Source organism: Pocillopora damicornis, chromosome 7, assembly GCF_964200805.1.
Source record: "Pocillopora damicornis chromosome 7, jaPocDami1.2, whole genome shotgun sequence".
Classification (NCBI taxonomy): Eukaryota; Metazoa; Cnidaria; class Anthozoa; order Scleractinia; family Pocilloporidae; genus Pocillopora; species Pocillopora damicornis.
In genome coordinates, this window is record NC_142676.1 from 2,225,725 (window position 1) to 2,252,555 (window position 26,831).

The 26,831-nt window shown below is 38.5% G+C and overlaps 2 protein-coding genes and 1 pseudogene across 2 annotated transcripts; all 3 read right to left on the reverse strand.

The window, feature by feature from the left end:
* Positions 1-4,722: 4,722 nt before the first annotated feature.
* On the reverse strand, positions 4,723-9,934 carry LOC149042003 (bile acid-CoA:amino acid N-acyltransferase-like). The gene is made up of 3 exons (XM_089213359.1): positions 9,429-9,934; positions 5,950-6,756; positions 4,723-4,888 (listed from the first exon to the last, which is right to left on the reverse strand). The coding sequence occupies exons 1-3, from the start codon at positions 9,910-9,912 to the stop codon at positions 4,872-4,874; spliced, it is 1,308 nt and encodes a 435-aa protein (XP_089069485.1). The 5' UTR covers positions 9,913-9,934; the 3' UTR covers positions 4,723-4,871.
* Positions 9,935-13,193: 3,259 nt separating this feature from the next.
* Positions 13,194-18,080, reverse strand: LOC149042004 (bile acid-CoA:amino acid N-acyltransferase pseudogene; annotated as a pseudogene).
* A 2,879-nt stretch (positions 18,081-20,959) lies between these two features.
* LOC149042005 (bile acid-CoA:amino acid N-acyltransferase-like) lies at positions 20,960-26,397 on the reverse strand. Its single transcript, XM_089213360.1, has 3 exons — positions 25,914-26,397; positions 21,555-22,094; positions 20,960-20,982 (listed from the first exon to the last, which is right to left on the reverse strand). The coding sequence occupies exons 1-3, from the start codon at positions 26,395-26,397 to the stop codon at positions 20,960-20,962; spliced, it is 1,047 nt and encodes a 348-aa protein (XP_089069486.1).
* Between the last annotated feature and the right edge of the window lie 434 nt (positions 26,398-26,831).

Sequence of the window (26,831 nt, forward strand, 5' to 3'; positions counted from 1 at the left end):
TTGGATACCCTGAAGGAGTAACAAACCCGACTGAACAATTCCTTGAACTGTTCAGCTGGACTTTTTTTGCGCCTTAAAGGTGTGAAAATATATTTGTATATTATTGTATTGATCGAACGCAGTTGTTTTGACCGAACGCATAATGTCACTTGCAGGGTTTGAATAACTTATTTTTGCACTTGATGCGCACGCTTTGCTTTTGCATAATTATGATGAGCTATCTGGTATTTTCTCATGTATATAATTAACACGAAATCACATCATTTTTTTTTCATGCAATTTGAAGTAAATAAACATTTGTAAAATTTTGTCAAAGACCACGAATTGCACGAGCCGCTCAAAGTAAATTTTCTCAAAAACCACAAATTGCACGCGCCGCTTCCTGCGTGCTTTACAACAGAACAGAGCACAGTCAAGGCTTCTCTATTTGTTAAATAATGAGCTATCTCGTATTTTTCATGTATATTATTATTGCGTAATCATATGATTTTTCTCGGAATAAATAAGCTCGTGCAAAGTTTTCAGAGACCACAAATTGCACAAGCCCATAGGGCGAGTGCAAAGTTTGTCAGTCTTTGAAAAAATTTACTCGTGCTTATTTATTTCAAATTACACTTCAAATCATGTCATTAACTATACTAACTAAATACCTCATAACAAAAAATTTGACCAATGTTACTTCATGACATAAAATTAACTTAGGCTTAAAATAAAATGCTGCTGGAGGCTACGACACATCTAAACAATAAACTCTATTGATATTGGAGATTATTATTCTTTCATGTCCTTTACTCCAGCAGGTGTATTGTTTTTTTTTAACCTCAATAGTAACTTTTGCATTAAAATAATAGGTTTTTGGATAAAAATAATTTCGGATGCCAGATGTTGACTCTCCTTTCCAGAAGAATGCTAAAGCATCAGACAGCGTATAAAATTAAATGGTGTGCAAACACCATGCCGAATTGCGAAATAAGCCATACTCAGTGCAAGGGACTCAATTTGATAATCAATTTTTCCTTACCATTATTATTTTTATTTAACTTCATGTTAACTGTTATTAACGAGTATTTTAGTCTTTTTGGCCGAAATGCACCTACTGAGTCAACGACCGATGACGTCAATTATCTCTCTTTCACCGTTGTAGAGGCAGCATTTTGGGTCCCTTGCTATTTAATGTGTACATTAATAGCCTGCCAAATGCTGTTAAAGAGACCCGGATGATTTTGTATGCAGATGATGCTATTCTCTTTTGTGACGCATCAACACGTCAAGAACTTCAAATTGTTCTGGAACGTGAATTCACTGAAATCAGTATTTAGTACACTGATAACAGGTTGACTATAAATGTCAAGAAGACCAAATTTATGCTGGCAGGCAGTAAAATGATGCTATCCTTATTTGAAGACTTTGAGTTGTAACCAAATGGTACGCAAATCGATCGCGTGCAGTCATTCAAATATCTGGGAGTAACAACAGATGCAAAATGGAGCTGGAAGCCACATATCAGCAATTTTCTGAAGAAACTAGGTCATCGTCTTTCTTTGTTTAATCGCATATTTCATATGTTAGACAATAGAACTCGCATAGCCTTCTACAATGGGCTAGTGCTGCCACACCTAGACTATGCCGACACAGTGTGGGGAGATGAACCCGGTCTAAAGTCAGAAATGGAAAAATTGCAAAGTTTTCAGAACAAATTTGCGAAGAAAATTAAATTAGGCAAGATGTCTTCTTCAGAAGCTCTGAAGTGTCTGAATTGGCTCCCTCTGGCTGGAAAACGTCTATTTCATCGTTGTACCACTGTAGAAAATGCAATCAAAGGAGACATTCCGCAACATTTTGAAAGTTTTAAATCGACATTGAGAAGTTCGCATGGCTACAACACTAGAAATGGCTACTTACATAGACTGCCTAAACCTAAAACGGAATTCGGAAAGAGGGTGTCCTACTTCCGTTTTACAAATGACTGGATGTCCCTCCCAGTATTTTTAAGAAGGCCAATGCCATGCACAATTTTTAAGGAAAACCTTACAAGATTCTTAATGGATAAATATTTTAAATGATGGATAAAAATTTTTAGATATACGCCATATATTTTATATTTTAGAGCTGTGACATTTGTATTTCTTATTTTAGCTTTTAATACTTCTTATTTTTTACGGAGGACCTCCCTGAAAACCACGTATTTACGTGACGGGCGCTTCTTCCTTAAAGATTGTTTATTATTATTATTATTATTATTATTATTAGACTAATTTATTCCTTTAGCAGCATAAGTCATTAACATTTGTGGCAGTGACGCATTTTTCCCGAAAGGTTGGACAATAACTTGACCCGAGATTGAATGGCGACATTATTTTCGTAGGTAGGATCAAAAGAAGCGGAGAACTCAAAAGTGACTGATAAACAGAGGCAACTAAGAGAGAAAACTTAAGACATAAAATTCTAGGTTCAAACACATGCCATATCATGAGGTCATGAAGAGAAAAAGCCCCGGAAAAAGTTCGCAGCATTCATTCTACAGAGGCGCTATCATTTCTGTCATCAATGTAGAGAATTACATTAACACTTGCAGTCGGTAGGTATGTATGCGGTTACTTAAACCTGTTAAGAATGGATCCGAAAGTATCATATCCTTTATAGTAGAAATGCGTCGCAGGCACTCTGTAACCATCTCTGAAATGAAATTCATATGTTCCATCCACATTAAACGTTAATTTGTCACTTTGTACTGTGAAATGTGACTCATTGGAAACTTCATATTTTGATCTTGATGTTAAAATTTGGTTTCCTTTTTATTATCATGTCCCATTTCATAATTAAAAAAGTATACAGGTACAAAACCTAACGTTGCTGCTTGTTTAACACAATCCACGCATGAGTTATTTTCAGCATCATTATCATTTGTTGGTGTAGCTAAATTGATTATTATTTTATTGAACATATTTAAATCAGCGGGCATGTGTTGCAGCTCTGTTCTACTTCTGCTGTGATCACTAAACAAATAATTATTATTTATTATTATTAGTTGTATAGCCCTATTTACACGTACAGATACAGAACAAATAAGTTGATGTTCTTGAAACTGTCTCAGAACTACTGGTGGCTGATATGTCAACAGATGAATGATCAATAGATCATATTTACCAGTCTTAAGTTTATACATGTTTAACCCAAAACGAGATGAATAGCACCCTTTTGCGCTATCCAAATGCAGTTTCATTTCATAGGTTTTTTATTGAACTGATGAGTCTTAATTAATGAGTTTAACCCCTGTAATGACATCTTCGTCACTAAACTGTCCACTTTTGTTCATGATGTACGCAAATGTGTTTTTCAAATCTGTACTACGATCTACTACCAACAGACTGATTCACTATGTTATGAATATACTTGTGATAATTAGTAGTCATTGGTGTATTATTATTGTTGATAGATGTATTGACAAAATTAGCATAAGCAGTACGAGTGCTTTCATATGATTGTGCCTGTTTGGCATTAATTATACTTCTGTTGTTCATTTTCAAATTACCAGTCGTTACTCTTGTACCATCGGTTTTCAAATAATTGCTCGCTTTTGTATCAACATGCCTTTCATTGCTTCCAACTGTGGCACATGTTGGGTCTGCTACATTAATCACCTTATTACCTTTCATATCAAGACCTTTTGATACACTCAAAGTAAATGTTTTACTGTCAACGTATTTCTTATTAACCACATCTTTATCACTAGTGTCACTATTATCATATCTGGTATTAATAACCTTCTTTTTCATGTTTGGGGTAAAAGATTGTCCATATCTATTTTCTTAGTACTTCGTAGTACTTGGGATGCTGTACCACTGAGCTCCGAGCAGACTTGTGGCAGGCTAGCTAGGCCATTTAACTAAATCCGTGGTGACGAACTCCCTGCATTCTGCTTCTTCGAAAGTCAAGTGTATTACAAATAAGTTGTTATTACGTAAAACAAAAATTCATCCGCAAAATAATTTTAAACTGAGTGGGAGAACTGAACGGGAAAATGGTCGGTTCGAGCTCATGACGTTTTCTTCTTTTAGCTCACTGGGGGCTTTACGGCTTTGTGTGGCCCTGGTTGCGCCAACAGGTATGGCCCTCATACGGGGATTTTTGCCTGATATATTACAACATAAAGTACGTGGAGGGCAGTGCAGGTCATGTAAAAAGTTTTATTTGTTTGAGATTATCTCTATTAAAAGTGAGGCTAAGTGAAAGCTAGGAAGGGTTCCTGTTCTTATCAGGCAGCCGATATATTGATAGAAAACAACAACGACAACAACAATAAAGATAACAACCAGCTGCATGTATTCCCATGTACGTCACTGGGAATTTAAAAGCGATTTTGCTCTCTGTTAATCCTTTACCTCCCTAAATCTGATTGTTAATTCTCCCCGCAAGCTAATACACATTTTCTTGAATATTGGTTACGAGACTTTGGTGAATTCTATCTGATGAGTGAGAGTATTCTCATTTCCTGTTTGCTGGATAGTGTGTGGATGCCAAAGGAAGAAATTAGGGAGCAAATCACTGATTGAACAGCAAGGATCGAAAATGCACCAATCAGAGCTGTTGAAAAACAACTAATCACAGCAGAACATCATGCGTTACAAGATCACGCATGACCAGTCGACCTCATCGCCTGAAGAAGACCAGCAGTATGGAGTCGAAACGTCTCGATCTACATCACACGTGACTACATCGTGAGACAAACGCTTTTAATGTTAACACTTGTATAAGTTTAAGTGTTAAGCTATTTCAATGAATTACACATATTCACTTTAGCACCTTTTTTTACCGATCACGCAGAATTAGACCTTCTCAAAAAGCTTTAAGAGCAAATTCCTCCCTTGCAGTCATTTTTCTTTCATACCTAAGAAGAGAAAATAATCAATTTTTGAATTAATATCTTAAAAATTTTGACTGTTGACACTGATTTAAGCAGATGTAGGTAATTGGTGAAAAGAAAAAGGAAGAACTGTATCCCGAATAAGTGGCAAATTTCTTTTGTTAAAAATAAATGATATGTAGACAGTATTTACGAAATAGAGGACTTTTCCCCTTTTCAAATAGTCCCATCCGAGCAGGACAGGGTTGGCAGGACTCTATGCAGTTATGAAAACTCGAGACGGAGTAGTAAGTGTGCATAAGAGGATTCTCTGACCCCTAAGATTTGAAAAGATGAGGCTATGCAAACAGTAAAGAGTACTTCGTTGCTTTCAATAACATAGATCCCCAAAATTACACGCAGATCCTTAAAATTCAAATGGTCAGGAAAATTTATTTGTAACACCACTGCTCCCGCTGCCTTGTATATAAGTCCTTTCCCCTCCCCCCCCTCCCTTCGAGTGGAAATGTTTAAATCAGGGGGCATTTGGACGTTATGAGCCATAAGGATAGTTCATATTTTCTTTGGAAATGTTGCTCAGATACCCTACAGGCACTTCTAAAAATCACGGCCGCCTATTTGAAGGCATCCTTTTGTAGAAATATCGCGAGTTAGTTAGTCACTTCAGGATTCATTTCTTGTTTATCAAAACGTTAAAAGAAAAAAATTCATTTTACTGGGTTTAAATTTTAATTAAAGATTACTGTGCAACTGAATTGAGTGGATAATTTGCAATTCATTATGGTTATAAGAAAAACTTAACCTCAAACAAAATAGCCGCATAAAGCTTTGCATAGGAGCAATTCAAAACGTGCAGGCATAGTGTTTAGGGACATTGAACCGAAACGATTTAATTAGCTACTGCGTGGGACTGGGCCACCCACGTGATTGAATAGGAAAATGCAAGAGATTATAGTCTCTCGGCACGTGCTTTTTTTGTGTGTTGCGAGAACCTAATGTTGGGTCGAACGAAAGCCTCGGTGACCTGTAGTTATCTGTGAAAGTTCTCAAACACATAGCAAGCATAAAGTATTCTTATTCCTCACTCTTTGTGTCTTGTTGGAGATGTTTTTGCAGAAAATGTAAAATCTTTGGCCAGCAGTCTTCTTGTGCTCTGGCATGTGCAACAGTCTCCCCTCCCCAAGCTAGGTACGGGTAACCACACCCATCTTTAGAAGATTTGCTGAAAGAAGAATCACAAAGAGGGGAGTAGGGTGGCTCGATGAGATGTCCCGCTTGGGGATAACTCAAGTTAGTGTACAAATGTTCTTTTCCATTTTCCTTCAAGCGATCAATAATGAACTTTACTGTAAAATCGGTGGGGACGTTCAAGTCATCAGTTCCAGAAACCAGCATGACAGGGCAATTGATGTTCTCAACTGGTGTAATAGCTGAGTATTTGGAGGCTGTGCTTGGATTTATGTAACCAATGTCAGTTGGCTGGGCAAAACGCCAGATGCTGCCCTTTTCTGAAGACAACACTCGGCTCTCATTCATGGGTATCATGTCTGAGACTTTCCCTTTTAATTGGAAAGGGAGAAGGTAAGCGATCACCAGAGGTGAAATAGCTACAATGGCCTTTATTGATGCGATCTGATAACTTGCCATCAACAGTGCAATCCATGAGCCATAGGATATAGCGTGCAGGCCGATACCATGTGGAAGCACTTCAGGGTGACTTGTAAGCCAGTTAGCAGCTTCTTCAAAATAATCCAGGTTTATTGAAGAAGGAACCAATGGTTGATCTTCATAGCCCAAATAGGCCAAAGCAAGAGTAGCGAATCCATGAGATGCCAAAAGTGAAGCCTTAAATTCCACTAATCCGCCTGCAGCACCAAACAGATCTATGACTCCTGTAAAGATAACATTGACTGATTGAGTGCAAGATATGTCTAATATGTGCAGCTTAGATCGTACGATTAAGATATTGCTTTGATTCAATAACAATCGCTTATAAAATAACACGTCAAAGGTGGCTTTAATTACGAACATGTAAATAACGTTTAACTTTTTTGGACCACTCAAAATGGCGGACATATGATGACAAATTCCTTCGCTAGTTCCTCGTAAGACATCTTAAAGGGCTGCTGTTGCTGTCTGTAAGGGCTGCTGTCGGTCTTGTTAGATTCAAGTTTTTATACTACTAGCCAGGAACCAGCCGTGAGTAAACGCTTGACGCGTGTCTCAGAAAGAAATTGAGAGGCTCAGTACAGTCCTCAATCTTTTTGTGGATCGCTCAGTTTTGTTAAGGACTGCATTTTAAAATGATTGTCCGATCATCACACGACTCTCTAGAGCTTACAATCACGAGGAAGTTAGACATATATATTAAAGCTGGAAAATATTGGAACCGAGTTCTCTACTTCAGCACAATCTCTACATTCTTCTACTAAGTAAGCTCTGGAGTTTATGCTCTTATATTCGCTATTGCTTGCTGAAAATTAACAATTTAAATAAAACGTAATGGTTATGATTAACTGAATCAACCTCTGACTGCGTTAGCCAAAACAAGAACTTTCGTATGGGTCCAACTAGGCATGTCCACTTAAAAGTTTCACGGGACAGTCAGTCAGGAAACTCATCACCAAATCTCAAGCTTTCATAGCCTTGGACTTTTAAATTCATATAATAACAATATTCTAAATATTAACGAATGACCAAATCACAGGGAATCGACTGGAAAAAAAACTGACTAAACTAATAAGATACATGAAAAAATTACTCATTCTGATTGCTTAAGATATACGCAGTTTTGATCGTACGCGGTTGTTTTGACCGAACGCACAATGTCACTTGCAGAGTTTGAATAAATTATTTTTGCACTTGATGCCCGCGCTTTGCTTTTGCATAATTTTATAATAAAGTTCGGATATTATGCACGCTGTCATTGGTTGAAAGAGCGTGCTTTTTGAGAGTATAGAGCTTAGAGCTGGGCTAAAGCTGTCACCCCATCTGCTAAATTGTACTGTGTCCGACTTTCTCCGGGACTTTCCACTAGTTTTTTTTCTTTAATTGAAAGTGAAAATCCGGAACAGGCAAGTCGACAAATAGCAATAAAAGAACCAAACAAAGTTTGTAAACATGCCAGGCGCCGTATTATAAAGTGAGCAGAGACGAAAATCCTCAAAGAGTAAACGAAATGGAGTCCGAGTTTTGATGGTTTTCACACTCAGTTGGATTTCAAGCTTCTGTACGATAATAAAAGTCAAACACAGCTAACACTCCTGAAGTGTATATAGTTTCGTGTTCCAAAAAAAAAAAAAAAAAACAGAACAAAATAGAAATGATGAAAAATATAGCCAAACTGGCATAACTGTTGAAACTCGTACTAATCATGACGGTGTGATGCTGAGGTCCAACGCGGCTAGTTCACCATGGCGATCTGCGGTCATCGCAGTCAATAAAACCTCATTAATTAGGTAAACAACTTTTTTCAAAGACCACAAATTGCACGAGCCGCTTCCTGAGTGCTTAACAACAAAGCAGAGCACAGCCAAGGCTTCTCTATTTGTTAAATGATGAGGTATCTCACATTTTTCGATGTATTATTACCTAATCATATGATTTTTCTCGTGCAATTTGGAATAAATAAGCTCGTGCAAAAGACCACAAACTTTGTTAGTCTTTGAAAAATTTTACTCGTGCTTATTTATTCTAAATTAAACTCGAAATCATGTGAATTAAAATTATTAACATAAATATTTTACTTAAGCTAAAAGTAAAATACGGCTGGAGGCCACAACACATCGTTGAATGTCGTTTACTCAACTACGTCTCGTGTTTCTCCCTACACTTCTTTCGTGCTCTAGCCGCTTCTTATGTGCTTTACAAGTAAGACGAGAAATTTTGTTAGTCTTTGAAAAAAAATTAACTTGTGCTTATTTATTCCAAATTAAACTCGAAATCATGTGATTACCTATATTAACTAAATACTTCATAAAAAAAATTTTACCAATGTTACTTGATAACATAAAATTATACTTAAGCTTAATGTAAAATACTGCTGGAGGCTACAACACATCGTTGAATGTTGTTTTACTCGAACAGGTTTATTTGTTATTTGTTATTATTTTTTTACCTCAATGGTAACTCTTGCATTCAAACAATAGGTCTTTGGATGAAAATAGAGTAGAAAAAAAAAGGAGAATAAAAAAAGAAGCTTTCGTAGGAGTTTCAAACAAATAAGATATTCTAAGAGTTTCTGCATTAATGAAAATGGTTCAAATCATTGATAAAACCACATCTCACATCCTTTATTATTTGAAGATCACCTTGCAACATGGAGAGATGGGGTTGAGGTTTCCAGACAAACGTTTGCGGTGTGCGGTGAATGAAATCGATCTTTGCTGATCAGTTGGAACAACCAAAAAAGTGATTCTTGGTAAGAACCTGAACTGTATGTCTAACACTGTTGTCACTTAGAATAGCGGATTCTGGTTCTTTTCAAAATCTTATCTCGGAAAACAATATTCTACTCTAGACTAGCAGTTGTTTTTTAAAGAAACGTCAATCTTTCGCCACTCACCAGAAAAAGGTCCGTCACCTGGAGGAAGGAAAAGAGTTCCACGGATTCTTCCTTCTCTCACAGGAATTCTTTTCACTCCATTCGCCATGTACCCCTTTTCAAACGTGTTGCTAGACAAAGGCTGCAAAGACCTCGATTCCTGCGGATCCGTATGGCCATCAAAACAGTCCAAGACGACTTTGTAAGGTTTAGTGACATCAGATTTCATCAGTCGAATTCCTTTTCTCTGCCCAGGTGATGGTTTCATGCTCCATAAAAGTCCCATAGCTGAAACTCCGCGGTAAGATCCACCAACAGACGGTTGACTACAAACATCAACTTGGCCATGTTTGGTAGCGATGAAGTGAGCGTGTGAATCGAACACCTGCCCGCTATCTCCAACAACTCGTGCTGCCAGTGTAATCTTCTGCAGTGGTTTCAGTCGAAATACGTTAATCTTAGTTATTTTGTCGACGAGTGAGAATTTTGGACACAACGTAATCATCTTATTTGAGAGTGACGACAAAATTGGCCGAGATGCACCTACTGAGTCAACGACCTATGACGTCAATTATCTCTTTTTCACCGTTGTAGACAAATTTATTCCTTTGGCAGCATAAGTCATTAACATTCGTGACAGTGACGCATTGTTCCCGAAAGGTTGGACAATAATTTGACCCGAGATTGAATGGCGACATTATTTTGGTAGGTAGGATCAAAGGAAGTTGACAACTCAAAAGGGACTAATAAACAGAGACAACTAAGAGAGACAACTTAAGCCATAAAATTCTAGGTTCAAACTCACGCCATATCATGCAGGCATAGGAGAAAAAGCTCCGGAAAAAGTTCGCAGCATGCATTCTACGGAGGCGCTATCATTTCTATCGTCAATGTAGAGAGTTACATTAACTCTTGCAGTCGGTAGGTGTGTATGCGGTTACTTAAACCTGTTAAGAATGGATCCTAAAGTATCGTATCCTTTATAATAGAAATGTGTTGGAGGCACCCTGTAACCATCTCTGAGATGAAATTCGTATGTTCCATCCTCATTAAACCTTAATTTGTCACTTTGTATCGTGAAATGTTACTCATTAGAAACTCCATATTTTTATCTTGATGTTAAAATTTGGTTTGTTTTTCATTATCATGTCCCATTTTATAATTAAAAAGTATACAGGTACAAATCCTAACGTTGCTGCTTGTTTAACACCATCCACGCATGAGTTATTCTTAGCATCATTACCATTTGTTGGTGTAGCTAAATTGATTATTATTTTATTGGACATAATTAAATCAGCGGGTATGTGTTGCAGCTCCGTTCTACTTCTGCTGTGATCACTAAACAAATTAGTTGATGTTCTTGAAACTGTCTCAGAACAACTGGTGACTGATATGTCAACATATGAATGATCAATAGTTGCTAAAGGAAAATACAGCTCAAATACCACTGTATATTCACTAGTTGTGAGCTCATACATGTCTAACCCAACACGAAAACGTAGATGACTTCTAATAGTATTTAAACAACCAGCAGCCTTCCATCCGCTTCACCATGGAGACAGAGAAAGACAACAAACTCGCCTTCCTAGACACCGCAGTTTTAAGAGAACCTGACGGCCGCTTAACCATCAGCGTATACAGGAAGCCCACGCACACCGATCAATACTTAGCGTATAATTCACACCACCCTCAATCAGTAAAGCGCGGTATTGTTAAGTGCCTTTACGAGCGCGCCAAACGTCTCGTAACAAAACCCTCCGTCATCTCCAAGGAGAAGAAACATCTGTTATCTGTTCTGGTTTCTAATGGATATCCTTTTTCTTTCTTACAGAAACTTACCAAGACCGGAAAACGAAGAACAGTGGCGAACCCGCCAACGAGTTCAAAGTTACTGCGGTTTTACCTTATGTCAAAGGTCTCTCCGCACAGCTTCGCCGTTACCTACAACAGCAGAGCGTACGCGCTATTTTCAAGTCGGAGACTACGCTAAGATCTCGGTTAGTACGACCAGAAGACGCTGTCGACCCGACTAAACAAGATGGCGTAGTTTACAGGATTCCCTGTGAATGCGGCAAGGTGTACATCGGAGAGACCGGAAGACCTATGCAGGACAGAATTAAGGAGCACGGTCGAGACATTCGATTCTCGCGGTACCGAGACCTCCGCCGTTTCAGAACATGCCCACAACACCGGACACAAGCCACTCTGGAACGAAGTAAAGTTTATTGATCGTGACCCTTATTACTACACGTGCAGGGTCAAAGAGGCAATTCATATGAGACTTCACCCAAACAATATCAATAGGGATAGTGGAATAGAAATTCCAGAAGAGTGGATGCCCACAATCAAAAAAAAAACCAAAGGGGAGCCGTGCGAGGGAGCAAATCACTGATTGAACAGCAAGGATCGAAAATGCACCAATCAGAGCTGTTGAAAAACAACTAATCACAGCAGAACATCATGCTTTATAAGATCACGCATGAACAGTCGACCTCATCGCCTGAAGAAGACCAGCAGTATGGAGTCGAAACGTCTCGATCTACATCACACGTGACTACATCGTGAGACAAACGCTTTTAATGTTAACACTTGTATAAGTTTAAGTGTTAAGCTATTTCAATGAATTACACATATTCACTTTAGCACCTTTTTTTTACCGATCACGCAGAATTAGACCTTCTCAAAAAGCTTTAAGAGCAAATTCCTCCCTTGCAGTCATTTTTCTTTCATACCTAAGGAGAGAAAATAATCAATTTTTGAATTAATATCTTAAAAATTTTGACTGTTGACACTGATTTAAGCAGATGTAGGTAATTGGTGAAAAGAAAAAGGAAGAACTGTATCCCGAATAAGTGGCAAATTTCTTTTGTTAAAAATAAATGATATGTAGACAGTATTTACAAAATAGAGGACTTTTCCCCTTTTCAAATAGTCCCATCCGAGCAGGACAGGGTTGGCAGGACTCTATGCAGTTATGAAAACTCGAGACGGAGTAGTAAGTGTGCATAAGAGGATTCTCTGACCCCTAAGATTTGAAAAGATGAGGCTATGCAAACATTAGAGTACTTCGTTGCTTTTAATAACATAGATCCCCAAAATTACACGCAGATCCTTAAAATTCAAATGGTTAGGAAAATTTATTTGTAACACCACTGCTCCCGCTGCCGTGTATAAAAGTCCTTTCCCCTCCCTTCCCCCCCCCCCCCGTGGAAATGTTTAAATCAGGGGGCATTTGGACGTTATGAGCCATAATGATAGTTCATAATTTTCTTTGGAAATGTTGCTCAGATACCCTACAGGCACTTCTAAAAATCACGGCCACCTATTTCAAGGCATTCTTTTGTAGAAATATCGCGAGTTAGTTAGTCACTTCAGGATTCATTTCTTGTTTATCAAAATGTTAAAAGAAAAAAAATCATTTTACTGGGTTTAAATTTTAATTAAAGATTACTGTGCAACTGAATTGAGTGGATAATTTGCAATTCATTATGGTTACAAGAAAAACTTAAGAAACCTCAAACAAAATAGCTGCATAAAGCTTTGCATAGGAGCAATTCAAAACGTTCAGGCATAGTGTTTAGGGACATTAAACCGAAACGATTTAATTAGCTACCGCGTGGGACCGGGCCACCCACGTGATTGAATGGGCAAATGCAAGAGATTATAGTCTCTTGGCACGTGCTTTTTTGTGTGTTGCGAGAACCTAATGTTGGGTCGAACGAAAGCCTCCGTGATCAGTAGTTATCTGTGAAAGTTCTCAAACACAAAGCAAGCATTAAAGTATTGTTATTCCTCACTCTTTGTGTCTTGTTGGAGATGTTTCCGCAGAAAATGTAAGATCTTTGGCCAGCAGTCTTCTTGTGCCCTGGCATGTGCAACAGCCTCCCCTCCCCAAGCTAGGTACGGGTAACCATACCCTTCTTTAGTAGATTTGCTGAAAGAAAAATCACAAAGAGGAGAGTAGGGTGGCTCGATGAGATGTCCCGCTTGGGGATAACTCAAGTTAGTGCACAAATGTTCTTTTCCATTCTCCTTCAAGCGATCAATAATGAACTTTACTGTAAAATCGGTGGGGACGTTCAAGTCATCAGTTCCAGAAACCAGCATGACAGGGCAATTGATGTTCTCAACTGGTGTAATAGCTGAGTATTTGGAGGCTGATCTTGGATTCATGTAATCAATGTCAGTTGGCTGGGCAAAACGCCAGATGCTGCCCTTTTCTGAAGACAACACTCGGCTCTCATTCATGGGTATTATGTCTGAGACTCTCCCTTTTAATTGGAAAGGGAGAAGGTAGGCGATCACCAGAGGTGAAATAGCTACAACGGCCTTTATTGATGCGATCTGATAACTTGCCATCAACAGTGCAATCCATGAGCCATAGGATATAGCGTGCATGCCGATACCATGTGGAAGCACTTTAGGGTGACTTGTCAGCCAGTTAGCAGCTTCTTCAAAATAATCCAGGTTTATTGAAGAAGGAACCAATGGTTGATCTTCATAGCCCAAATAGGCCAAAGCAAGAGTAGCGAATCCATGAGATGCCAAAAGTGAAGCCTTAAATTCCACTAATCCGCCTGCAGCACCAAACAGATCTATGACTCCTGTAAAGATAACATTGACTGATTGAGTGAAAGATATGTCTAATATGTGCAGCTTAGATCGTACGATTAAGATATTGCTTTAATTCAGTGACAATCGCTTATAAAATAACACGTCAAAGGTGGCTTTAATTACGAACATGTGAATAACCTTTTAAATTTTTGGACCACTCAAAATGGCGGACATATGACGACAAATTCCTTCGCTAGTTTCCTCGTAAGACATCTGAAAGGGCTGCTGTTGCTGTCTAAAAGGGCTGCTGTCGGTCTTGTCAGATTCAAGTTTTTATACTACCTGCCAGGAACCAGTCGTGAGGAAACGCTTGACGCGTGTCTCAGAAAGAAATTGAGAGGCTCAGTACAGTCCTCAATCTTTTTGTGGATCGCCCAGTTTTGTTAAGGACTGCATTTTAAAATGATTATCCGATCATCACACGACTCTGCATTCACTCTTACAATCTCGAGGAAGTAAGACATATATTGAAGCTGGAAAATATTGGAACCGAGTTTTTTGGCTACAAATTAAACTGATAGCTTTGTTCATCGGAAGTTATTCATTTGAATTGATCTACCGTAAAATAGACGACTTGTAATTCTGGTTTGCAGGTAGTATTTAACATTATCGATCAGGTGAGATCAATTCATCAAAATAATAACGATGCGATCCATCCGCTTTATCTGTTCAATGAAAAGAATGCGCTCCGCCTTGTTTTCTTTCAAAAATTCGTTGCTGATTTTCTGAATGAATCTTGATAATCATTACAATTTCTTCAAATATGAATTGTGCATTAACTGCTTTATTCTTCACTCATCATTCTACTCAGTTGTAATCGGACAGTTCGCTGTAATCGGACACTTGTTTCTTTAGACATTGTCTCCACCGCAATTGTTTGTCCTAAATGTATTTGTTTTCTTTGTTTTCGGATATTACGAACGTTTATGATTAATTGATAACGAGACTTTATGTCGTCCAATACTGTTAATCGCGGTCGTCCGATTTTGTTAATCACTCGTATGATCACAGACCGAAATGGAGTCCACTTGGTCCTATTACCATTATGTTTAACTGAAGTTCATCCTTTATTCTTCCATACAAAGCTTTGTGCATTTTTCCATGATTTGATAAAATCTCTTTCGCTTTACATCCGTTGCGGATTTCAACGATTTTTTTAATACTTCAGTGACCTGAGAGTGATCCAATGTTTTATGTAATTAGGAAAAATAGGGTAGCAAATTAATAGTAATATTCTAGAAATGCTCGAAATCTGTATTAAAAGGATTCCATTTAGAGCTCTGATTTCTTTAAATCTACTTTACATCCTTTTTGTAGGGTTGGATAAAGCCAAAGACGTCAATGATAATGATAATTCTTTGTAAGTCTGGTTGGTCTCTTTCGACACTCACACTTTGATTCTCATTGACTTGTGCTGCTAGAAACTCACTTCAGCTGCGGAATTCTGTCTCTACTTCAGCACAACCTCTACATTCTTCTACTAAGGAAGCTCTGGAGTTCATGCTTATATATTCACTATTGCTTGCTGAAAATTAACAATTTCAATAAAACTTAATGGTTATGATTAACTGAATCAACCTCTGACTGCGTTAGCCAAAACGAGAACTTTCGTATGGGTCCAACTAGGCATGTCCACTTGAAAGTTTCACAGGACAGTGAGTCAGGAAACTTATCACCAAATCTCAAGCTTATATAACCTTGGACTTTTAAATTCATATAATAACAACATTCTAAATATTAACGAATGACCAAATCATAGGGAATCGACTGCAAAAAATGACTGACTAAACTAATGAGATACACGAAAAAATTACTCATTCCGCAATCCGCGCTTTGCTTTCGCATAATTTTATAATAAAGTTCGGATATGACGCACGCTGTCATTGGTTGAAAGAGCGTGCTCTTTGAGAGTATAGAGCATAGAGCTGAGCTGAAGCTGTCACGCCAACTGCTAAATTGTACTGTGTCCGACTTTCTCCGGGACTTTTTAACTAGTTATTTTTTTTTAATTGAAAGTGAAAATCCGGAACAGGCAAGTCAACAAATAGCAACAAAAGAACCAAACAAAGTTTGTAAACATGCGAGGCGCCGTATTGTAACGTGAGCAGAGACGAAAATCCTCAAAGAGTAAACGAAATGGAGTCCGAGTTTTGAAGGTTTTCACACCCAGTTAGATTGCAAGCTTCTGTACGACAATAAAAGTCAAACACAGCTAACACTCGTGAAGTGTATATAGTTTCGTGTTCAAAAAAAAAAAAAACAGAACAAAACAGAAATGATGAAAAATATAGCCAAACTGGCATAACTATTGAAACTCGTACTAATCATGACGGTGTGATGCTGAGGTCCAACGCGGCTAGTTCACCATGGCGATCTCCGGTCTTCACAGTCAAGAAAACCTCAGTAATTAAGTAAACACTTTTTTCAAAGACCACAAATTGCACGAGCCGCTTCCTGAGTGCTTAACAACAAAACAAAGCACAGCCAAGGCTTCTCTATTTGTTAAATGATGAGGTATCTCGTATTTTTCGATGTATTATTACCTAATCATATGATTTTTCTCGTGCAATTTGGAATAAATAAGCTCGTGCAAAAGACCACAAATTTTGTTAGTCTTTGAAAAAATTTACTCGTGCTTATTTATTCCAAATTAAACTCGAAATCATGCGATTACTTATATTAACTAAAATTGTTAACATAAAATTTTACTTAAGCTAAAAGTAAAATACGGCTGGAGGCCACAACACATCGTTGAATGTCGTTTACTCGACTACGTCTCGTGTTTCTCCCTACACTTCTTTCGTGCTCTAGCCGCTTTTTGTGTGCTTTACAAGTAAGACGAGAAATTTTGTTAGTCTTTGAAAAAATTTACTCGTGCTTATTTATTCCAAATTAAACTCGAAATCATTTGATCACCCATATTAACTAAATACTTCATCAAAAAATTTTTACCAATGTTACTTGATAACATAAAATTATACTTAAGCTTAATGTAAAATACTGCTGGAGGCTACAACACATCGTTGAATGTTGTTTTACTCGAACAGGTTTATTTATTATTTGTCATTATTTGTTATAATTTTTTTACCTCAATGGTAACTCTTGCATTCAAACAATAGGTCTTTGGATGAAAATAGAATAGAAAAAAAAAAGGGGAATAAAAAAAGAAGCCTGTGTAGGAGTTTCAAACAAATAAGATATTCTAAGAGTTTCTGCATTAATGAAAATGGTTCAAATCATTGATAAAACCACATCTCACATTCATTTATTCTTTGAAGATCACCTTGCAGCATGGAGAGATGGGGTTGAGGTTTCCAGAAAAACGTTTGCGGTGCACGGTGAATGAAATTGATCTTTGCTGATCAGTTGGATCAACCAAAAAAGTGATTCTTGGTAAGAACCTGAACTATATGTCTAACACTGTTGTCACCTTTAAGAGATCAGGACACATCTGGAAGTTTAATAGCGGATTCTGATTCTTTTCAAATTCTTATTTCGAAAAACACTATTCTACTCTAGACTAGCAGTTTTTTTTTTTTTTAAATAAACGTCAATCTTTCGTTACTCACCCGAAAAAGGTCCGTCACCCGGAGGAAGAAAAAGAGTTCCACAGATTCTTCCTTCTCTCACAGGAATTTTTTTCACTCCATTCGCCATGTACCCCTTTTCAAACATGTTGCTAGACAAAGGCTGCAAAGACCTCGATTCCTGCGTATCCGTATGGCCATCAAAACAGTTCAAGACGACTTTGTAAGGTTTAGTGACATCAGATTTCATCAGTCGAATTCCTTTTCTCTGCCCAGGTGATGGTTTCATGCTCCATAAAAGTCCCATAGCTGAAACTCCGCGGTAAGATCCACCAATAGACGGTTGACTACAAACATCAACTTGGCCATGTTTGGTAGCGATGAAGTGAGCGTGTGAATCGAACACCTGCCCGCTATCTCCAACAACTCGTGCTGCCAGTGTAATCTTCTGCAGTGGTTTCAGTCGGAATACGTTAATCTTAGTTATTTTGTCGACTAGTGAGAATTTTGGGCACAAGGTAATCATCTTATTTGGAAGTAACGACAAAATTGGCCGAGATGCACCTACTGAGTCAACGACCTATGACGTCAATTATCTCTCTTTCACCGTTATAGACAAATTTATTCCTTTGGCAGCATAAGTCATTAACATTCGTGACAGTGACGCATTGTTCCCGAAAGGTTGGACAATGATTTGACCCGAGATTGAATGGCGGCATTATTTTGGTAGGTAGGATCAAAGGAAGCTGACAACTCAAAAGAGACTAATAAACAGAGACAACTAAGAGAGACAACTTAAGCCATAAAATTCTAGGTTCAAACTCACGCCATATCATGAGGGCATAAGAGAAAAAGTTCGCAGCATGCATTCTACGGAGGCGCTCTCATTTCTATCATCAATGTAGAGAGTTACATTAACTCTTGCAGTCGGTAGGTGTGTATGCGGTTACTTGAACCTGTTAGGAATGGATCCGAAAGTATCGTATCCTTTATAGTAGAAATGTGTTGCAGGCACCCTGTAACCATCTCTGAGATGAAATTTATATGTTCTATCCTCATTAAACCTTAATTTGTCACTTTGTACTGTGAAATGTGACTCATGGGAAACTCCATATTTTTATCTTGATGTTAAAATTTGGTTTGTTTTTCATTATCATGTCCCATTTCATAATTAAAAAGTATACAGGTACAAATCCTAACGTTGCTGCTTGTTTAACACCATCCACGCATGAGTTATTCTTAGCATCATTATCATTTGTTGGTGTAGCTAAATTGATTATTATTTTATTGGACATAGTTAAATCAGCGGGTATGTGTTGCAGCTCCGTTCTACTTATGCTGTGATCACTAAACAAATTAGTTGATGTTCTTGAAACTGTCTCAGAACTACTGGTGACTGATATGTCAACATATGAATGATCAATAGTTGCTGAAGGAAAATACAATTCAAATAGCACTGTATATTCACTAGTTGTGAGCTCATACATGTCTAACCCAACACGAAAACGTAGATGACTTCTTACAGTATTTAAACAACCAGCAGCCTTCCATCCGCTTCACCATGGAGACAGAGAAAGACAAAAAACTCGCCTTCTTAGACACCGCAGTTTTAAGAGAACCTGACGGCCGCTTAACCACCAGCGTATACAGGAAGCCCACGCACACCGATCAATACTTAGCGTATAATTCACACCACCCTCAATCATTAAAGTGCGGTATTGTTAAGTGCCTTTACGAGCGCGCCAAACGTCTCGCAACAAAACCCTCCGTCATCTCCGAGGAGAAAAAACATCTGTTATCTGTTCTGGTTTCTAATGGATATCCTTTTTCTTTCTTACAGAAACTTACCAAGACCGGAAAACGAAGAACAGTGGCGAACCCGCCAACGAGTTCAAAAATACTGCGGTTTTACCTCATGTCAAAGATCTCTCCGCACAGCTTCACCGTTGCCTACAACAACAGGGCGTACGCGCTATTTTCAAGTCGGAGACTACGCTAAGATCTCGGTTAGTACGACCAGAAGACGCTGTCGACCCGGCTAAACAAGATGGCGTAGTTTACAGGATTCCCTGTGAATGCGGCAAGGTGTACATCGGAGAGACCGGAAGACCTATGCAGGACAGAATTAAGGAGCACGGTCGAGACATTCGATTCTCGCGGTACCGAGACCTCCGCCGTTTCAGAACATGCCCACAACACCGGACACAAGCCACTCTGGAACGAAGTAAAGTTTATTGATCGTGACCCTTATTACTACACGTGCAGGGTCAAAGAGGCAATTCATATGAGACTTCACCCAAGCAATATCAATAGGGATGGTGGAATAGAAATTCCAGAAGAGTGGATGCCCACAATAAAAAAAAAAAAAAACCAAAGGGGAGCCGTGCGAGGGAGCAAATCACTGATTGAACAGCAAGGATCGAAAATGCACCAATCAGAGCTTTTGAAAAATAACTAATCACAGCAGAACATCATGCTTTATAAGATCACGCATGACCAGTCGACCTCATTGCCTGAAGAAGACCAGCAGTATGGAGTCGAAACGTCTTGATCTACGTCACTCGTGACTACATCGTGAGACAAACGAAAAACTTAGCTTTTAATGTTAACACTTGTACAAGTTTAAGGGTTAAGCTATTTCAATGAATTACACATATCCACTTTAGCACCTTTTTTTGCCAATCATACAGAATTAGACATTCTTAAAAGGCTTTCAGAGCAAATTCCTTCCGCGCAGTCATTTTTCTTTCATACCTAGGGAGAGAAAATAATCAATTTTTGAGTTAATATCTCAATAAAAATTTTGATTGTTGATCTTCAGGTTGCGGAAGGAAAATGTAATGTGCAATGATATAAACAGATGTAGGTAACTAGTAAAAAGAAAAAAGAAGAAAATGTACCAGAATATTTTGTTAAAAATAAATGATATGAAGACAGCATATACGAAATAGAGGACTTTTCCCCTGTTTAAATAGTCCCATCCGAGCAGGACAGGGTTGGCAGGATTCTATGCAGTTATGAAAACCCGAGACGGAGTAGTAAGTGTGCATAAGAGGATTCTCTGGCCCCTCGGATTTGAAAAGATGAGGCTATGCAAACATTGAAGAGTACTTCGTTGCTTTCAATAAGATATTTCCCCAAAATTACACGCAGATCCTTAATATTCAAATGATCAGGAAAATTTATTTGTAACACCACTGCTCTCGCTGCTTGGACTTCGCTTGGATAATTCTGTACAGAGCTACGTGCCTTGTATGAAAGTCCTTTCCCCCCCCCCCCCCCCCCTTTGAGTGGAAATTTTAAAATCAGAGGGCGTTTGGATGTTATGAGCCAGAATGATAGTTCATAATTTTCTCTGGAGATGTTGCTCAGATACCCTACAGGTACTTGTATAATTCCCGGCCGCCTATTTTAAAGGCATTCTTCCGTAGAAATATCGTGAGTTAGTTCGTCACTTCAAACAAAATAGCCGCATAAAACTTTGCATAAGAGCAATTCAAAACGTGCAGGCATAGTGTTTAGGGACATTGAACCGAAACGATTTAATTAGCTACCGCGTGCGACTGGGCCACCTACATGATTGAATGGGAAAATGCAAGAAATTATAGTCTCTTGGCACGTGCTTTTTTTGTGTGTTGCGAGAACCTAATGTTGGGTCGAACGAAAGCCTCGGTGACCCGTAGTTATCTGTGAAAGTTCTCAAACACATAGCAAGCATTAAAGTATTCTTATTTCTCACTCTTTGTGTCTTGTTGGAGATGTATTCGCAGAAAATGTAAAATCTTTGGCCAGCAGTCTTCTTGTGCTCTGGCATGTGCAACAGTCTCCCCTCCCCAGGCTACGTAAGGGTAACCACACCATTCTTTTATGGATTTGCTGAAAGAAAAGTCACAAAGAGGAGAGTAGGGTGGTTCGATGATATGTCCCGCTTGGGGATAACGCAAGTTTGTGCACAAATGTTCTTTTCCATTCTCCTTCAAGCGATCAGTAATGAACTTTACTGTAAAATCGGTGGGGATGTACAAGTCGTCAGTTCCAGAAACCAGCATGACAGGGCAATTGATGTTCTCAACTGGTGTAATAGCTGAGTACTTGGAGACTGTTGTTGGATTCATGTAATCAATGCCAGTTGGTAGGGCGAAACGCCAGATGCTGCCCTTTTCTGAAGACATTACCTTGCTCTCATCAGGGAGTATCATGTCTGAGACTTTCCCTTTTAATTGGAAAGGGTGAAGAAAGGCGATTACCAGAGGCGAAATAGCTACAATGGCCTTTATTGGTGCGATCTGATAGCTTGCCATCATCAATGCAATCCATGAGCCATAGCATATAGCGTGCATGCCGATACCATGTGGAAGCACTTTAGGGTGGCCTATAAGCCAGTCGGCAGCCTCTTTAAAATAATCCAAGTTTATTGAAGATGGAGACGATGGTTGATCTTCATAGCCCAAGTAGGCCAAAGCAAGAGTAGCGAATCCATGAGATGCCGAAAGTGAAGCCCTAAATTCCACCAATCCGCCTGTAGCACCAAACAGATCTATGACTCCTGTAAAGATAACATTGACTGATTGAGTGCAAGATATGTCATACATGTGCAGCGGAGATCGTACAATTAAGATATTGCTTTGATTCAGTAACAATCGTTTATAAAATAACACGTCAAAGGCGGCTTTAACTATACAACATGTGAATAACCTTACACATTTTTGGACTACTCAAAAAGCTTTGTGCATTTTTCCATGATTTGATAAAATCTCTTTCGCTTTGCATCCATCGCGGATTTCAATGATTTTTTTAATACTTCAGTGACCTGAGAGTGATCCAATGTTTTATGTAGTTAGGAAAAATAGGTTAGCAAATGTCCGTGTAATATGCTAGGAATGCTCGTCACTGTATTAAAAGGATTCTATTTCGAGCTCTGATTTCTTTTAATCTATTTTATATTTTTTTCGTTGGGTTGGATGAAGCCTAAGACGTCAATGATAGTGTTAGCAGCCAAATGTCCTTCTCTAAATATGCTGGTTCACAACGATGACGAAAACTTGCTAACGAGCACACCACACTCAGGACTGTCGTACTGTTTCCTTTAATTACTCGCTTCTTTAATTTAGTTAATTTTAGTAACATCCAGTTTTGCTTCATTCTTTGCAAGTCTTTGTTAGTCTCTTTCGTCACTCGCACTATGATTCTTACCGTTTTGTGGTGCTAGAAACTCACTTCAGCTACGGAATTCTGTGTCTACTTCTTCGTGTCTGCATTCTTTTACTAAGTAACCTCTAGAGTACATGCTTATATATTCACTATTGCTTGCTGAAAATTAACAACAGCAGTGAAACTTAATGGTTATGATTAACTGAATCAACCTCTGACTGCGTTAGCCAAAACAAGAACTTTCGTGTGGGTCCAACTAGGCACGTCCACTTGGAAGTTTCACAGGACATTCAGTTAGGAAACTTATCACCAAATCTCAAGCGTACATGGCTTTGGACTTTTAAATTCATGTAATAACAACATTAAAAATATTAACGAATGGCCAAATCACAGGGAATCGACTACAAAAAATGACTCACTAAACTAATGAGATACATGAAAAAATTACTCAATTCTGATTGGTTAAGATAAACACAGTTTTGATTGTACGCGGTTGTTTTGACCGAACGCACAATGCCACTTGCTTGGTTTCAATAAATTATTTTTGCACTTGATGCCCACGCTTTGCTTTTGCATAATTTTATAATAAAGTTCGGATATTACGCATGCTGTCATTGGTTGAAAGAGCGTGCTCTTTGAGAGTATAGAGCATAGAGCTGAGCTAAAGCTGTCACGCCATCTGCTTAATTGTACTATGTCCGACTTTCTCCGGGACTTTTCCCTAGTTTTTTTTTTCTTTAATTGAAAGTGAAATATCGGAACAGACAAGTCGGCAAATAGCAACAGAAGAACCAAAGAAAAGTTTGTAAACATGCCAGGCGCCGTATATAGCGTGAGCAGAGACGAAAATCCTCAAAGAGTAAACGAAATGGACAGTCCGAGTTTTGAAGGTTTTCACACTCAGTTAGATTGCAAGCTTATGTATTATAGTAAAGTCAAACACGGCTAACACTCGTGTAGTGTATAAAGTTTCGCGTTCAAAAAAAAAAAAAAAAAAACAGAACAAAACAGAAACGATGAAAATTATAGCCAAACTGGCATAATTGGTGAAACTCATACTAATCATGACGGTGTGATGCTGAGGTCCAACGCAGCTAGCTCATCGTATCATCACAGTCAAGAAAGCCTCAGTAATTACATCGGCTGCCCTTCGAGAGAACTACTAAGAACTTGCTTTGACACCTTTCCGATGCGTTGGGTGGGGGACCACGTCAGTCACTGCAGCCGAAATTTACGGCGCTGTCATCCCGAGCAATCTTCAGGTTCCAGTAAATTCGGCTGCCATTCATTCATAAAAAACATGCTTGAACAGTTTTTTTTCTAAATAGTCGCATAAAAAAAGACTTGCGTGCTTTTATAAGCCTCAATTCAGCTGGATTTCACTGAACATTTCACTTCAGATTCTGTATTAGAGACTAAAAGGCTTCAGGTGAAAGAATTAAATTCGACTTGCCGAACTATTAAGTTTGTAAACTATCGCTGAATGTGAACTTTGATGGTTTTTTAACTTTAATGGTTTGACATTTTTGACAGCTTTATTCTTGCACACCCAATCAGGTTATTTGAACCATTCTAACAAGGATTCTAATTGGCTTATTGTAGCGTGCTTCATGAGAATATAGAACATGCTGAATACACTGTTGTTAGCTCAGGAAATAAAGTTTGTTTTGAAAATTGAAAGTAATGGGTGGGGAATTTAACGGATTTTTTAAGACTACGTCTCGTGTTTCTTCCTACATGACTTTCGTACTTTAGCCGCTTCCTGCGTGCTTTGCAACAGAGCAGAGCACGATCAAGGCTTCTCTATTTGTTAAATGATGAGGTATCTCGTATTTTTCCATGTTTCTTATTATTACGTAATCACGCATAATCTCCCTACACTTCTTTCGTACTGTAGCCGCTTCCTGCGTGCTTTACAACAGAACAGTGCACAGTCAAGGCTTCTCTATTTGTTAAAGGAGCTATCTCGTATTTTTCCATGTTTATTATTATTACGTAATCACAAGTCTTTGAAAAAAATTACTCGTGCTTATTTATTCCAAATTAAACTCGAAATCATGTAATTACCTACACTAGCTAAATACGTCATAAAATAATCTTATCACTGTTACCTCCTAACATAAAATTTTACTTAAGCTAAAAATAAAATACTGCTGGAGGCTACAACACATCGTTGAATGTCATTTACTCGACTACGTCTCGTATTTCTCCCTACACTTCTTTCGTGCTTTAGCCGCTTCCTGCGTGCTTTACAACAGAGCAGAGCACAATCAAGGCTTCTCTATTTGTTAAATGATGAGCTATCTCCTTTTTACCAATGTTACTTCATAACATAAAACTTTAGTAACGCTTAATGTAAAATACTGCTGGAGGCTACAACACATCGTTGAATGTCATTTACTCGAACTGGTTTACTACCTCAGTGGTAACTCTTGGATTCAATCAAGAGGTCTTTGGATTAAAAGAAAAAACGCCAGAAGAATGCCAAAGAATCAGACAGCGTATAAAATTAAATTGTGTGCGAACACCATGTCGAATTACAAAATGAGTCATACTCAGCGTAACAGACTAATTTTGATCATCGATTTTTCCTTATAATCATTTTTTAAAATTCTCTTCATGTTTACTGTTATTGGCGATAATTTTTGTACTGGATTTTCGAACAGAAACTGCAATATTAGTTCAAATCCTATGGAACCCTTTTTCAGCGAGATAGATCAGTAACTTCTTTTCTCGGATTGATTAAAGCCTGAGATTACAAAGAGAATAAAAAAGAAGCCGTCGTAAGGGTTTGAAACAAATGAGATATTCTAAGAGTTTCTGCATTAATGAAAATGGTTGAAACCATTGATAAAACCACATCTCACATCCCTTTATTCTTTCAAGATCACCTTGCAGCATAGAGATATGGGGTTGTTGCGGCGCGCCGTGAATGAAATTGATCTTTGCTGACCTGTTGAAGTAGCAGAACAGTAAACTGAAGAAAAGAAATATTTTCGAAATTAAGACCCGTAGCATTACACTGAGGAGATCAACCCAAAAAGTGATTCTTGGTAAAACCTGAACTGTACGTCATCAGGTCACAGAGATGAGGACACATCTGGAAAGCTCAATAGCGGATTCTGATTCTTTTCAAATTCTAATCTCTAAAAACACTTTTCTACTCTGGACTAGCAATTGTTTTTTAGATAAACGTCAATCTTTCGTTACTCACCAGGAAAAGGTCCATCACCCGGAGGAAGAAAAAGAGTTCCACGGATTCTTCCTTCTCTCACAGGAATTCTTTTCACTCCATTCGCCATGTACCCCTTTTCAAACGTGTTGCTAGACAAAGGCTGCAAAGACCTCGATTCCTGCGGATCCATATGGCCATCAAAACAGTCCAAGACGACTTTGTAAGGTTTAGTGACGTCAGATTTTACCAGTCGAATTCCTTTCCTCTGCCCAGGTGATGGTTTCATGCTCCATAAGAGTCCCATAGCTGAAGCTCCTCGGTAAGATCCACCAACAGACGGTTGACTACAAACATCAACGTGGCCATGTTTGGTAGCGATGAAGTGAGCGTGTGAATCGAACACCTGCCCGCTGTCTCCAACAACTCGTGCCCCGAGTGTAATCTTCTGCAGTGGTTTCAGTCGAAATACGTTAATCTTAGTTATTTTGTCGACGAGTGAGAATTTTGGCCACAAGGTAATCATCTTATTTGAAATTAACGACAAAATTGGCCGAGATGCACCTACTGAGTCTATGACCTATGACGTCAATTATCTCTCTTTCACCGTTATAGACAAATTTATTCCTTTGGCAGCGTGTCTTTAACATTCGTGACAGTGACGCATTGTTCCCGAAAGGTTAGACAATAATTTAACCCGAGATTGAATGGCGACATACTTTTCGTAGATAGGATCAAAGGAAGCTGAGAACTCAAAATGGACCAATAAACAGAGACAACGTAGAGACACAACTTAAGCCATAAAATTCTAGGTTCAAACTCACGCCATATCATGCAGGCATAGGAGAAAAACCTCCGGAAAAAGTTCGCAGCATGCATTCTACAGAGACGCTGTTATTTCTGCCATCGATGTAGAGAATTACATCAACGCTTGCAGTCGGTAGGTGTCTATGTGGTTAC